The 16,270-nt window shown below is 44.4% G+C and overlaps 1 protein-coding gene across 24 annotated transcripts in view; it reads left to right on the forward strand.

The window, feature by feature from the left end:
• The window catches only part of Borcs5 (BLOC-1 related complex subunit 5), an 84,986-nt gene that overhangs the window by 55,551 nt on the left and 13,165 nt on the right, over positions 1-16,270 (forward strand). For 20 of the 24 annotated variants that reach the window (XR_015685694.1, XR_015685695.1, XR_015685683.1 and 17 more), the window contains one exon: positions 3,199-3,356. Coding sequence is in view for 4 of the 24 variants with exons in the window: in XM_087658281.1 (XP_087514407.1) it covers positions 3,199-3,356 (158 nt within the window). In the remaining 20 variants the exon portion in view is untranslated. Of the gene's footprint in view, positions 1-3,198; positions 3,357-15,376; positions 16,038-16,270 lie in introns of all 24 variants that reach the window. The other 4 variants (XR_015685697.1, XR_015685699.1, XR_015685698.1 and 1 more) reach the window with 1 other exon arrangement.

Raw genomic sequence — 16,270 nt, forward strand, 5'->3', positions numbered from 1 at the left:
ACATGGGATTAGCAGGGCGATCCAGCAGGTAAAGGTGTTTGTGTTTGGTCCCTAAGACAAACTCCCAAAAGTTGTCCTCCAGATGTCAGTTGATGGCTACTAGAGAGGGAGAGTCAGTTTTCATTAGGGGAGTAGCTTCCGGTAGGTTGACCAGGTTCCAGTGGATAATCCCACACCTGTATGTACATAAGCAGAACTAATTGTTTTTTTTTTAAAGGACAAGAAGTTAAGAGAGGAACATGGGAAGATCTGAGAATAGTGAATAGTGAATATTATAAAAAAAAATTTTTTTTTTGGAGCTGGGGACCGAACCCAGGGGCAAGCGCTCTACCTCTGAGCCAAATCCCCAACCCCTCAAAATTTTATACATGAATGAAATTGTCAAGGAATACATAAAAACATTTAAAGGCTAAAAAAAGTTAAAGGTTTATGTAAAACAAGTTGTCTTCTGACCAGCAGACTAGCACTAAGGCATTCATATGTGTGCTCCCATGTGTGAGTGCATGCACATACATGGTACATATCTATAACTCTAACACTGGGAGGTAGGAATAAGGATCTATCTGTAGGATTTCAGGTGGCAATTTGGAGAAGACATTAGCATTTAGCTCACACAAAGGGATTTCTTTTCCTTTTTTTTATAGTATTGTTGCTTAATTATACCTTCCCAGTAACTTTTTCCAAAGAAAGAGTCTACTTTCTCTATTCTGTCATTTTTAAAATATGTGTCTAACATTATACTATTAATTTCTAATTCTACAACTAAGCTCTCAGGGTTGAGAAATTCAGTTTGGCAATAGCCTAATTTAATAACCACACAGCTCTGGACTGTGCTTTGTGTTATAACTCTTATGATGTTTAACATAAAAAAGAATTCAGAAAAATGGTCACCCAGTTTCTAACCCTGATGATTTTCCCGCTCAGCACTTTCCATGAAGAGGTGGGTATAGTAAGCTGTTTGTTGGCTCTGTTAACTTCTGTCTGGATCCCCACCCACTCCCTGGAGCCCACTCCTCATTTTTGTACAAAAGGAAGGTTTCAACATGATCTTAGGAAATATGTCCAGCATTTGCCATATGCAAACCCAGCTTTATAAACAGACTCTGTTAGATCAGGTTTTAGCTCAGTAAATCTCCAGTTTGTGTGAATCTCTGTTACAACCTAAAGACAACTAGAAAACAAAGGAAGTGGCCCTGCTCCGAACTAATATGGAAACTTAATTTACTTAACGTGAAAAAGTAATTATAAGTATGTAGACAGAAATCTTTTGTGGATCGAGGCATCATGATCTCTGCTTTGTTTGTTTGTTTGTTTGTTTGTTTTGAAGATGGGGCTTTGTGTAGCTCTGGCTGTACTGTAATTTACTCTGTAGACCAGGCTGGCCTCAAACTCAGAGATCCACCTGCCTCTGCTTCTCAAGTTTTGGAACTAAAGACTTGCAGTACCACTGCCCAGCTAATATCTGCTTATTTTTAATAGCTCAGAAGAAGAAACAACTATGTGGTGAGGTCTGGATATTATAAAATGTGACTGATGGAACCTAGATGAGTTTGGGTTTCTTTCTGGTTTTCTATAGTTTGAAAATTGTGCAATAAAAGGATATAAAAAAAATCCTACTTTCAAATAAATAGTTAAACCATAAATTCTAGCCTGGCATATATAATTCCTTCTGTATTTTGTTTGAAACTATCTTGGGTAACTCAGGTTGACCTTGAATTTGTTGTATGGTTAAGGATGACCTTGAACTCGTAATCCTCATGTTACACCCTCCCTAGTGCTGAGCTCCATAAAGAGATGAACACTGTGTAGGATGCCTGAGGATTCTCAGGCCCAGCGCAGCTGTATGTGTACCATCTGTGTATCATCCTGCTGAGGAAGCATTCGGTGTCGAGATACCGTGTATGGGAACAGCAAGGGGCTGATGGTAGAAGGGAACAGGATGAGCTTTGGCAGGGGAGGCTCAGCACATGCCCAATGTCTCACATCCAAGAACAGCATGCTAGGGTCTAATGAGTGATTCTCAGAATGTACCAGCTGGGGGACAGGTGTCTGAGGAGCCCCAAGACCCTACAAGGGAGTCAGATGATTTTTGTGATAGCACTTGGACATCATTTGCAAGCCACTATTAAAGTGTCCAGCAGAGTTTCTCAGAGACTTTGTGAGAAGAAATAGCAACTTACATGGAGAGGAGATAAGAGAATCTATTGTTTTCTATTAAGCAAAACACTAAAAAGACATTGGGAAAATAAAAACCGGTATAACCCTTCTGTCTTCTGTGTTTTGGAGAATAGAAATGTTTTCCTCAAAATAGGTTATATGTTAATCTGCAAAATATTACTATTATTTTGACTTTTTGAGATACATACAACTATTTAACACTAAAGAATTTTACCAGTCTTAAATTTTAATAGGTTAATACAATAGATACAACGCCAGTAGTCTTGAGAATGTATGGGAGGAGCTTGCTTGATACCATAGTTGCAGAACTGTTGCCTTAGCAACCAGAAGTGCATGGGCTTAAATTCAGGTCAGGGCTTTGCCCTCTGACCACAGGCAAGTGTAATAGCATCTGTAGTTGAATCGATTTCTTCTGTGGTACATGATTGTAATTTTACCCTGACGTTGCGCTTATAGGAAAGCATGGTGGTTCAGTACGAAGATGTTGAGAATGTAACCCTCTTTGCTTGTTGAAGTTATGTGGCTAAACAAACCAATTTCAGGAAAAGCTAAACGGTTTCAGGCTGATTCGCTTGTACTCTAGCCTTTGTTTTAATTTTGGTATCAAATTCTTAAAAATTTCCTTATATATTTTTCTCAGTTTCTCAGATAATCGTATTAGTAACCAAATGCACTTCCATCTCCTTTAGTCAAAAGGGGTTATGCCCCTGATACTTTGTAGTAGTGTGGTAAGGCCAGGAGCACCGGCTGAGGAGCCACTGACTCCCTTCATGACGATCAGAAGGTTTACTCTTGGCTCCCTCTCGATCAAGTACGCTAAGAAAGTAAAACACAGGGCATCTGGCAACAGCAGTGGCGGGTGGGTGGGACTCCACAAAAGGTAGTTGTAATGGTTTTCATTAGAGCAGAAGATGCAAAATTAAATGTCTCTTTCCCCGACTCCGTGAACTTCAGCTGGCTTAGTCACAAGTTTATCAGCAGTGTTTCGCATTACCCGTTTCCCGTCTCTCTCCTCTGAAGGGCTCTTGAGTGGACAGACGTCCCCAACAAACGCAAGGCTGGAGAAGCTGGACTCTCAGCAGGTGCTGCAGCTCTGCCTCCGGTACCAAGACCACCTGCACCAGTGCGCAGAGGCCGTCGCTTTCGACCAGAATGCTCTGGTCAAGCGAATCAAAGAGGTAACATGGCTGTGGGGGACTCCATCCCAGACTCAGGGCAGTAGTAAGACATGCTGGTGAAGAATGTTCTCAGGTGAGAACAGCCTGGAATTTGACTCCTGCTTCACAGCTGAGTTGGTCGGGCTTGTTTAACTTCTCTGCACGTGAGGAATGGACCCCACAGTAGTCCAGCGTTGGGTGTAGGGAGACTGCTCCACGGCTGTTAGCTGTGTTAGTGTGCAGAGCCTTATTGTCATGAATTTGCTCTAGTTATACCTGTGCTCAGCTTTTTCTTGTGTAGCGGCTGTACTTTTCATAGTAAACATTTGCTTTGAATGTAGGTGCCTTAGCGTATTCTTTATTCTTCTAGTGTCAGTGCGTGAAGAGCTCAGTGTTCTCTGCTGTGTGTGAGCGAGTGTGCCTGTTTAACCCCAAAGGCTTTTGTGAACAGCTCCAGTATCATTCATGTGAAGTAGCCTGTGAACACAGACCATGGTACAGGCCGGGGCTGCACTGTAGTTGAGACACTGCTTGTTTAGCAAGTGAGAATCACTGGGTTCCTTCCCCAGCACCGTGTGAACTTGGTATGGCTGGTATATACCTGTAATCCCAAAAGTCAGGTTAAGACAGGATCAGAAGTTCGAGGTCATTCCCAGCTACGTAGCAAGTTGGAAGCTATCCTTGATACAAAAGACTCTATCAATCAATCAATCAATTTAAAACAGTACAAATGTGTAGTTACCAGAAATTATAGTAGGTTCTTCGCTTAAGCACTGAAATGATTTACTGGTCAGGTGATTACATGGCACAGTCTTGGGAACACCAAGGGATAAGCAAATATACATTTTAAAATTTTCAATTAAGGAAGAACTCCTATTTCTGCTGTGAGGTGATATCATGTGAAGGAAAATTTAAGAGCTTTATCTAGGAGAAGTTACTAGAGGATGGCACCTCTGTGTTTAACAACCGGCCGTGGGTCATCAACTCCAATAGGAGAAGTTGACCATGTAAAGCAGGTGAGGGGCCGCCCATCACAACACTTTGCTTTAATGAGTAATGAAAGATAGGCTGTTCTCGGAGACCCTGAGACTCTGTTCCAGAGGGTCACTGTAGCAGTAGGTTTAAATGGGCTGACACTTCCACCACTTAGCACTGTTTTCATAAAGGTATGAACATATGCATTTTTCTTTAATGAATAAAACAATTTGGTTAGTCAGCGTCCCAGTGGTGAAATAGCTGACATAGATTTACTCAGTTTCAGTGTGTGGCCTGGGCTCCATTGTTTCTAGGTCATGGTGAGGCAGAGCAGGAAGTATGTGGTGGAGCAGAGGTGAGCAGCCTGTGGCAGCTGAGAGGCCAGGGAGAAAACACCCTTCAAAAGCACGTCCCCAGTGACCAATGTCAGGCATCTAGGCCCCCATCTTCCTGTACAAGCTGTCAAGCATCAGTCTTTCAAGGAGACAATCAGGAACATTTTGAGGAGGACTTTATGTGCAAATTGTAGCAAATGCTATTATCTGGAACTATTCAATATGACCTTTCTCACTGCTTGGCATTGATGTAGCCTTAAATATATATGTTAAGACGGGGTCTCATGTAGTCCAGGTTGGTACTGAGGATAACCTTAACCTTGCAGTCCTCCTGCTTCCACTCTGAGTGCTGGGATTACGGGTGCACACCACCACTCTCAAGTTACGCAGTGCTAGGAATGGAACCTGGCACCTTGGGCATGTTAGGCACGTACTCTCCCAATATCTCTCTTTTCAGCCCTAGCCTTTCAAATACTTGTTCAATTACATTATGAGCTGTAGAGCTCTAATCCCCAAAGTTGAGTATGCATGTGTCCCTTCACTTTGTTCATTTGAATGATGTGTTCACTCCTCCCCACCATGGGTGTGGCTTCTGATTCACTGTTTTAATAAGCTTGCCAAATGATACCTAATGCTGCCCTTCATTAACTGGGATGTGGGAACCACTGCTAGAAAGGACTGCTTTCCAAAACAAGTCTTGAAAACTCATGTAGGTTAAACTTCTTGCATATTCATTACCACACCCTGAAAAGTCACATCATAGATATTAAAATTTTTGCATATTACTTGAAGTTCTTAGGAGTCTCACAATAAAGAAACCCAGTACATTCCAAACTAACTTCACCTCAAAACAGTTGTCTTAAGTAACATCTGTTAACATCTCACAGAAGTAAAAGCTTATTATTAGCATATATTTACCATATAAAATGTTTCATTATGACATTTTCATAAATGTCTATCATATAATCTGATCATATTCACTTCTCATTTACCATTGTTTCCCTTTTATGCCTCTGCTGACCTCTTATCCCAAATAGTTTCCTTCCATTTTTTGTCTTAATACATTTCCAATACTATTTTTCTTTATTCATTAATTTCAGAGATGTATACGCTATTTTGGATCATACCCATCCCACCTCCCCTCACTCCTGTTTGCTCCAGCACACACCCCTTCTAACTTCATGCCTTCTTTTTCTTTTTATGACCCACTGAGTCCCACTTACATGCTGCCCTTGTGTGCGTGGCTGTGGATCACCTGCTGGAGCACAAGCAACCCTACCAGAGGCTACATTCCTGAAGAGAAGTGATTCACCTTCTTCTAAGAGCCATTAACTGTCAATATCTGCTCAGCTAGAGATGGGCTTTATGGGATCGTCTCCCATCCGTGCTGGGATCTTGACGAGCTTGTTTTGTTTAGGTACATAGCTGATGTGAGTTCATGAATGCAAGGGCCCTGTTTTACAGCAGTGCTACCCACCTCTGCTCTTTAGTCTTTCTGCCCCCCCCCTTTTGTGGTGTTTCCTGAGCCTTGGGGGAGCAGGAGTGATACCTATTAATTTAGTGCTGCCTGTCTATTTAGAGCCAAGAATGCCACAGTCACTTACTCTCTGTTGTGACTGATGTAAACATTTCCTCCTTTACCAGGTGACGTTCAGAGTGCTAGAGGTGCTGCTGACGGTTGGGAATGGGGTTAGTTAGTCATCAAGTCTTACTGAGCTGTGAACCCTGTGAGCTTCAGTACTGGTCAAGGTAGGCCTATTGGTTCAATAGTGACCTGAATATTATGAGAATAACCAACTATTTCCTGATTAAAAAGTGCTGGTGCCAGACAATATTGTGGATGCTAAGAAGTATATGCTGATATAGCTGTCTCCTGACAAATACAGAGGCGGATGCTCACAGCCAACCATTGGACTGAGAACGGGGTCCCTAATAAAAGAAAAAAAATAAAATAAAAAGTGCCAAATCTCTTTCGAAGCTAGTTAGACCAAAATATTTTAAGGGCATTGGTCAGACGGAAGGGGAAGAAGCTGGATACCTATAATTATGAAACCATTCTACATGATTTTTACATGGCGCCAGGCTTGAGAACCAGAGTTTTAGAACAGTCATATTAATAGATTTAACTGAGTTTAAAATTATGTTTGAGAACCTTTTAGAATTTGAGTAGTCAGGAGATATTGAACATTTTTAGTGCAAGTACATATAGGGGACTTTTCCCTAATTAATTGATTGGCTAATAAAGATGACAAGAAGTCAATTGCTGGGTGAAAAGGAGGAGGTGGGCCTTCCGGCTCTGAGAGAGGAAGAGGGGACACAGGAGGAAGAAATTGTCTTTTACAGCAAAGTGGGGAGCGAGAGGAGGCAGGATGTAGACTGGGAACTGTTAGACCCATTGGTGACCTCTGCCACCAGAAGATTTCCAACATAGAATGGTTGATGAGTTTATGACGATGATTTAGCGCCCAGCGATTGTGTCATTTGTTGATTTTAAACTAAGATTGTCTGGTATTTTCCAGTCAATGTTTTCCATTCGCATCGACTCAGGTGGGCAGGAGGGAAGGAACATAGCTGGGGCAGAATTCAACCAGACTTTGGAACAGGAAGATTGGACAAAGCACAGAGCTCCAGGGAGAGGTAACCACAGTGGAGCGCAAGCTGGTGAGAGCATGCCCGCAGGCCGTGGGATGATGGCTGGCAAGAAAGTGACCTCGGAGCTCTGGAGAGGCAGAGCCGGCGTTTTTGCCTAGGAGAAACACACGGTCATGGTCTCGGGCTGTGCGCTGGGCTAGGAACAGAAACTACATGTTACAGCCCATAATCTGAAACACTCCAAAATCTGAAGCTTTGCCACAGGTGGAAAGTTCTATATCTGAATTAATGTGATGGTCACATTCACTAAACAGTCATAGAGATGGGGATGTGGGTAAATGAAAGAGTGTTTGCCTAGCATGGTAAAAGCTCTGTGTTCTATCCCCAGCACTATAAACAAGCAGCAAGTACCATATAGACAAACTAAAAATACCAAATAGAATTATCATCAAGCTATGTGTGTAAGACATAAGAAGTGTAAATAAATGCCACTCACAGAGTATCTCATATATATCTAGCTATTCCCAAATCAAACAACAATAAACCCTCCTCAAACCCTTCTGGTTCCAGCATTTCAAAGACAGGATAGTTAACCTGTAGTCACTCATGATTATTACAAAATGGCACAGTTCTCCCATGCTGAGCAGCACCTCAACAGCTCTTAGGGCAGAGAGAGTGACAGTCTCAGGATTTCCACCGGCGGTGCCATGTGTTCTTTAGGTTTTAGTGGGTGAGGGTTAGAAAACTACTGAAGCACACGTCCATCTTTGCTCACCGCACCCCCAAGGGTTGCGATTTGTTACTCCCAGATGAATGAGGTTTGGGGCAAGCACGGGCTCTCTGCTCTTACCAAGAAGGACACAGAGATCTGCGTGCAGTGTGGAAAAGTGACAGTGCTGTACGTGTGGAAAAGCAGAGACGTAGTAATTAATTGCCAGGAATATGCAGCAGAGGGTGAAGCAGGCATCCATAAGGCCACAGCGCCTGGGATCACTTTGTTTACATCACAAGGAAACCTAGCTAGTTCTGTTTTTGGTTAGCATAAAACAATGTCAAAATTAAAACCAAATATGAAATTTGAGTCATGCTCTTTTTTTTTTTTTTTTTGGTTCTTTTTTTTTTTTTTCCGGAGCTGGGGACCGAACCCAGGGCCTTGCGCTTCCTAGGTAAGCGCTCTACCACTGAGCTAAATCCCCAGCCCGAGTCATGCTCTTGAATGATAATTTTATGTTTGCAAATATGTACACATAACGGGGGGGGGGGACAAGAATGGAGACGCTGCCTCCCAGCATCGCAGTAGACTTTGACCACTGGTTTACTTATTGGCTGAAAGGTTACCCTTTACCCATCACTAAACCTGTGTTGCTTAGCAACTGTGGCATGCCCACTGAGAGGTTAGTCTGCCTGGGGAAATGAAAATACATAGAACAAAAATATAAAGCCTCCATCACTGTGGACAGAGCACTGTCAGTGCTGCCAGTGGAGACTGGTTGCAAAGTGGGATTTCTCTGAGATATCAGGGTATCCTGGGACAATAGGGTATAAGTGAAATATTAGAGGAAACAGGTCATGGGGTCTGAGTATAGATAGATGGGAGACATTTGACAGTCTTAGGAAAAAGTTAGCTTTGGGGCTTCAGGGACAGTGAAAAACAGATTTGTGCTTTGAGAAAACACTCATACTTCTGCATTAAAGACCATAGCATATTGGCATTGGGCAGATCTTGGAGATCCCTTGATCTAGTGTCTCATTATTTAAATATATAAATTGAAGTCAGTTAAAGCAGCCTACCCAGTCATAAAATAAGATAAATTACAAGTACATAAATATCACCTCTCTCTCTCTCTCTCTCTCTCTCTCTCTCTCTCTCTCTCTCTCTCTGTGTGTGTGTGTGTGTGTGTGTGTGTGTGTGAGAGAGAGAGAGAGAGAGAGAGAGAGAGAGAGAGAGAGAGAGAGAATGAATGTGACAGAGTTACAGCTGTCATTCTCCATTTGGGATGTCTCATGTTGAAACACTAGTCTCTGGCCTTTGTGTTTGTGAGCCATTTCACACAATGGTTCTGTGAACACCAGAGCCACATGGCAGGGTCCAATCCTCACACTGTCTATCTAGTTGGGCAGCCTCAGATTGTTTACTCAGTCCTTGTAAGCCTCAGTCTCTTGGTCTGTTAATTCAGAGATATAAGAACAGTGAGGACTGAGGAAGTAAAAGTGACTTACTCTTGGCACCGTGCTTCAGACTGGGACTGTTGTACCATCAGAACTGCAGTGTAGTCATTGTCCTTGGTGCACATGGTGACTGAAAGAGAAGGGCCTGACATGCCATGAACTGACTCATGTGAAGTTTCTTAATTCTAGTAGCAGGCCAAGTCCTGGCCCATTTAGAACCCTGCCTTCAACAACCTATGTGATAAAACCTGAAGAGAGGCAAGGCAGATATTTTCTGTGAACTGTGGTTTCCCACAAACCCTGAGTGATTTCTTTCATACCAAAAGTATGTGACTTTTGGAAATTTTGTAGTTAATCTATCTGTTTGGTCTGACTCTAGTAATGCGTATGAATAGCAAACTGGTTTGCTCCCTAGGAAGCTTGGCTTTTCTGGAGATCTGGAAATAGATGGTGATAAAATAGCAGTCCCTAGTTTCTAAGCAGGGACGTAAATAGTCACTTCTGATCACTTTTGGTGGTTTTTTGGGTATCTTCTTATTTCTGTTAATGATTGAAAGTGACAGACAGACACTTTACACTTTAGGCTACATCTGTCGTTGAAATTCAGGTGTACTGAAAGGCCAGTTATAAGGAGATTGTTTGCCAACCAGTGTGTTTTTCTCTGGAGATAGGGGGTTGAACCAGACTATTCCTTCTGGCCAAAACTGCCACATCTTTGGGCATTCTGCTGGGCCTGCTTGCAAAAGATTATCACAGCTGTGCCTACTGACTTTATCTCCCTTCCCTCATAAGAGGAGGGGGTAGGGAGGGTCTGGGATCCTCACCTGAGTATCCAGCCACTGCTCCCAACCAATTGCACACAATTCTGCATCAGTTGCACATGGTCTTCTGGGTGGGACTAGAGGACAAGGTGGGAGGGAATCAGGAGAAGGGGTTCCATCTATGTAGCTATGGGAAAGATACTGTCCATGCTGAGAGCAGACCTTGCAGTGTGGCTGCTTTAAGGTCGTCTATGATCTGCTCATAACTCCTCACCTGTGCTATGTAAGTAAGTGTAATGACCTCACTGGTCCCCTGAGGCGAACTTTGATGGAATCTTATCTAGTTTGTCCTTAGGACTCTAGGAGCAGGGGTAGATGCTGTTGACTTTGTTTCTGTCTCACCCAGGGAAGGAATTTTAGCAACACAAGGGATAGGGAGGAGGCAAGTGACAGAAGACACAGCAGAGACAGTGGGGCTTCTCCTGTCATACTGATCTCGGCCATGATTTGGTCACATTTGTACTTCACTTTAGCTGCTGTCCCTGGACACAAGTTCATAGCTTCTAACCCAAGATGAAGGTACTAGGCATGTGTTCTCGCTCTTAGTCTACTATTGTATCCTTGCTTAAAGATCTTCTGAGTAAACCCTGGTCTGCCTCTAGCAATGCCTCTGTTTAGCTCTTAGGTGTATCAGCATTAGTATATGCCATATAGCATAGGATGCTGAGAAGCACCAGGAGTTTTGGTGGAAAGAATTGCAGTCCCTGCTCAGAAAGACACATGGTCACATAAGATTGGAAACAGATCCTAAAGAGTCTTAATTCACTGCACAGATCAAGAAACCCCAGTCCTTAACGTTTACTTGGGATTTGCCTAAGGCTTTTCTAGTACTTAATGACTAAAATGATATTGAAAGAGAAATTGTGTGTGTATGCGTGCAGATGCACATGTATGTGTGCATGTGAACATGGGTGTAAAAGCCAAAAGTCCACCTTAGGTGTCATTACTAGAGGCCTGTTACCTTGCTTGATACAGGGTCTGGAACTCACTGATTAGGCTAGGCTGGTTGGCCCAGCAAACCCCAGGGATCTCTCTACTGCTGCCATTACAAGAATACATCACCAGACCCGGCTCTCTTTCAGAATGTGGGTTTGGGGTCAAAGACAGCAGGGCTTCATGTTTGCAGGGCAAGTTTCTTACTGACTTGACTGATGGGTCTTCTGATTGCTACTATTCTCTCTCTCTCCCTCCCTCCCTCCCTCCCTCCCTCCCTCCCTCCTCCTCCCCCTCTCTCCCCCTCTCCCTCTGTCTCTCCCTCTGTCTCTGTCTCCTCCCTCCCGACCCCCACCCTATGAGGTGAACACTCCAATCAAGTTATCAAAATCTAAGATGCTCTAAAATATGGAAATTTTTGAGCATTGACCCGAGAAGCAAACAGTATCAGATTTGGGGAAATTTACAATTTCAGATGGCTGGATCAAGGGTATGCAAATGGTAAAGTCTATGCAAATATCCCAAAAATCCAAAGCAAACACCAAAAGCCCTCCAAAGTACTTTGAGTACGAATACTTCATATAAGGAAAGCCCTTGCTATGGTCTCCTTGTCTGGAACCCTTCGTTTCACTTTTAATTACTCTTTTTTCACATAGTAGGCACTCAACTGAAGTGTGAAGAAATGTGGGGGGCTGCCATTTCTGAGTCTGCACGCAGGATAGGGGTTGGGGGCATGGGAGCCCTCAGGGATTTCCTTTTGTAATATAGAGCTGGATGGACCCATTCGCCAAGTGTGTGAGCTGACTACTGTACTGTGTTACAGCGATTGACGGAGGGTAAGAGTGGTTCCCACAGTGTGGAACCCTAAGATGGCTTTAGTGCCTTCAGTTCACCAAGTCTGACCAGCATGAACCACTGGCCTGGCAACGCTCTGTCTGCCACTGTACACTGAACCTCCTTTAAATAACACGGGCTGACTCCTGTCCTTGCTGTCCAACGCTCTATCTGCCACTGTACACTGAACCTCCTTTAATAACACGGGCTGACTCCTGTCCTTGCTGTCCAACGCTCTATCTGCCACTGTACACTGAACCTCCTTTAATAACACGGGCTGACTCCTGTCCTTGCTTTGAGCACAATTCTGGCATCAATTTCTGCTTCCTTGACCTGAGATTATAAAATGAGTTGTGAATGCTTTATTTTAAAACCAACGGTTTTGGCAAAGCATTGAGATAGCTGGCTGCTTTTTTGCTGAAATACTGAGACAAAGCATTTCCAGAAAAGCCTGACTTTTCTTTTTCTATCTTACACATTACTCTGATATAAATTTCAGATTGAGAGCACACAATGTAATTATAATCCGGTCCTCTTTCTCCTCAGGGCAGCCTTTCTTTGCAGTAAGAAACACAGCAAGTCCCTTGAGTGGCAGGACATGTAGATGGGAGACGGGGCTCACTGTGGTCCTGGCCGTAACACATGCTGTGCAGTGCTTCCTTGGGCCTTGGCCCTGCTCCTTTCCACCATCCCTGCCTTGCCAACACACAGAAACCCTGGAGGAGGGCCCAGTCAAATTTATTACTTGACTGTTGGAAATTTAGGGTTGTGTTTTTTGGCCAGACATGAGCACAGCCTGGTTATTTGGCTCTCCCTGCTCTGAGATTTAACTCTCTTCATATTCAGACACTGACTTTCAAGCATGTGTGAAGAGCCGTACTTACCCACAGCATGCCTGCCCTAGATGTGTCCCTGGACAGCTGGCTCTGTCCGCTCTCTTGCTGCTGCCACACGTGCCAGGCTCTAAAACCCCTGTCTTCTCCCTCTACAGACTGGGCAGCGTTAGAGGCTTTCAAGGGTGGCCGCCTCCCGTAAGGAGCCCCAGAAAATACCTGTTGTCTAAAAGCTAGTGGGTGGGAAGTAGTAAGGACCCTTAGTCTGTGGACGTGGGAATAGGGCTTAGAGAAGATCTTGCTGTCCCGCATCTCTTCGTGGAAAGTAATAAAGAACATTAGCAGATTTGGACACTGGCCCTATGATAGTTTTGATCTTGTATGTCATCCAAATGTTCATGTATTAAAGGTTTGGTCCCCTGGGTCACACTGTTGGGAGGTGGTGGAGCCACCCAGGAAGGAGATCTCCAAGTTATTTATAGTGGCCAAATCCTTCAAAGAAACCCCATCCTGCGTAGTGTTAGCCTGTAGCTTCTTGGACACAGAGTTTCCCTCTTCCTCAAACTCCTATATGCCAGCCTGCTGCAAGAAACAAGCTGTTTCAAAAAGGCCCATGCTCCCTGTCTGACTTACAATTTACAGTGGTGCAAATTTAAAGATTAGTGTAAACGTCTAAGCCGGTTATATCAGGGTTTGTTTTTTATGGTAATAGAAAGCTGGCTCACTGCAGAAAAGTCTAACATAATGCCCAGCCTGTGGTAAACAACGAGAGCTCGTTAACTGAACAGCTTCCTAGAGTCTTCAGTTACTTCATCCTACAAATTGATAAGCTGTCTCATTCTGTCAGGGAAAAATAACTCTTTTGAGAGTTATTGGAATGGGTAGACCGTGCTGCAGCCGTAAATGCACTTGGCGTGTGTAACGTTTCAGATGTTGTGGAAGTAGGGCTTGTACTCATGTTCAAGGTAACTCTTTGTTAGCAGATGGGTCTCTTCTCAGCTCAGATCTCCAGGTTCCTCACACCTTGTGGCTCTGGGGTCTTCCTAGCATCTACCTGGCAGACACCACGAACGGCAAAGATCAGTAGGAGTGTCTTACAGGCTGAACCTGCCAGCTTCAGACAACTCTGGATGAACTCAACTGCATGACTGCATCCACAGGAGCTGGGAATGGGTGTGTGCTCAAGGTTATACTAAACGTGGGCCATGGTTGGAGCATCTGTGTCCTCTCAGGACTTGTACTTCTCAGTACGTGTGTTGCAAAGCTGGAGACTCTGGGTCAGTCACACAGCAAACTACAGAGTTTAAGGCCTACTGTGGGTGAGCACGGGAGTTATGTGTGAAACTGTGTCCTTAAAGAGCACTTTAAGAAGGCCAAGACCACTGAACAAAACCAACACGTGGAACGTTACACGACTTCAGCTGCGTTTTATACTCCAAAAGGTCAGAAGGACACATGGCAGCCCATTAACTAATCAATTACATGCACATTAGGGGTGGATTGTTAGTAATACTTCCTCGACCTGTCTTCACTTCTTCTTTCTTTATTCTTTTATTTTATAAACTCTTCATCTTAAACACAGATTTTTTTCCCCCAGAGCTGGGGACCGAACCCAGGGCCTTGCACATGCTAGGCAAGCGCTCTACCACTGAGCTGAATCCCCAACCCCTAAACTCTTCATCTTAAACACAGATTTTTTTTTTTCTCACCAAATTTGCTGGTTAGTTTTTGTCAACTTGACACCAACTAGAGTCACTTGGAAAGCAGGAATCTCAGTTGGGGATTTGCCTCTGTCAGACTGGCCTTTGGGCAGATCTTTGGAGCATTTTCTTGATTAATGATCCATGTGGAAGGGCCCAGCCCGCTTTGGGTGGTACCACCCCTGTGAGGTGGTTGGGATGTTCTAGAAAGGCTGACCAAGCCATTGAGAGCAAGGGTGTAATTAGCACTCTTGATGGTTTCTGCTTCAGTTCCTGCCTGCAGGTCCTGCCCTGCTTGAGTTCCTAACACTCAGTGATGGGCTGGGACATGGGAATGCCAGTTAGACCTTTTGCTCCCCAGGTTGGTTTCTGTCAGTGTTGTAGCACAGCAATGAGAGTCAAAGTGGACAGACACTAAGAAGTGCTCAGAGCTCTGCGCCCATGCACCTTTATCTCACCCCGGGTGGGAGAACTAGCTCTGTGCCAGGGCTCTGTGCAGGTGTCAAGGAACTAGGACTGACAAACCGGAAAACCCTTCCTAGACCTTCTACTCCGGGGGAGGAGCCGACACTAAGCAAGGAGATGTAGAAGCCATCTCCAACTGGCCTGGGTGGCCTTCCCGGACAGTAGCTCTTAAGACCTCCTAGCTAGGACCGAGCAGCAGACCTGCAAGTCTCTTTACATGACAGTGACCGGGTTCGTTGGCAGTGCCAGCCAGTGCCCACGAATTTACTCCTCACTACTCTTTACTGTCACAGCCACCTGCTCATTCAGAAGTCTCCTCTGTTGCTGGGAAGACACTTGAAGACCTATACTACTCCTTATAAAAGCATTTCCTGCTTCTCCCAGGCCTCTGCGATCCCTGAACCGTCTCCGAGGGACAGACCCAAAACTTGGCTGACATCTTGGTGGGATTCCACAGCTCCCGCTTTGCACGCTGGTCAGGAGAGCGTCTTTCTTGTCTGAGGGCGGACTAAATTGCTGGGAATTGCTGATGTGGAAGGGTATGGTAACAGTCAGACTGCAGCTCAGACAAGAGGACCCTAAGGAGCTCTGAAAACAAATGTCATTTCTGGAATAAAACGTCTTTATCTCAAACACAGAGAGGGAGTGCAGAGCAGTACTCTGTCAGAGTCGGAACATGTCCTCCATGATGGCTCCTTCCTGTACCCAGAGTACCTCAGCATTTATTTCCCTTTGCTTTCTCTGAGACTTTGACTCTCTGTAGTCAGACACTCGCCTGCCTTCCGTATGATGTGTAATGGTCATCATTGAAGTCTCCACAATCGGCCGAATTTAGGCTGTTGGCTGGTCTCATCTCCTACACTGTGCCTTCTGTTCTACCCGCCCTGCTAGACTAATCTACGTCCTGCAGCACTCGTCCTCCCTCAGACACCAGCCTAACCATCCTCATGCCCCTTTTCAGAAGGAAAGGGTTGTTTCTCCCTTAGAATCTGGAAAATGTTTTCTGGATCAATTTATGCACTGAATGTGCATAGTTACACCTATGGTGAGTAGGAAATGGTGTGGGCCTCTGGACTCAGCATCCAGTCTCGTGTGCAGCTCATATGTAGTAGCTCCTGGTTGATGGCAGGGGTGTTCTTACCAAATCCTTAGTCTGCTGTCACCATCTCAGATTGAAAACTCAGTTCATTCTGCAGGCCAGTGGTAGAGGAGTTTGGTGAGGAGTTTATCTCAACCACATCTGCAGTCATTCTCTGGGTCACAGGGGCAGGTCATACT

This window comes from Rattus norvegicus, chromosome 4, assembly GCF_021556685.1.
Source record: "Rattus norvegicus strain SHRSP/BbbUtx chromosome 4, alternate assembly SHRSP_T2T, whole genome shotgun sequence".
NCBI lineage: Eukaryota > Metazoa > Chordata > Mammalia > Rodentia > Muridae > Rattus > Rattus norvegicus.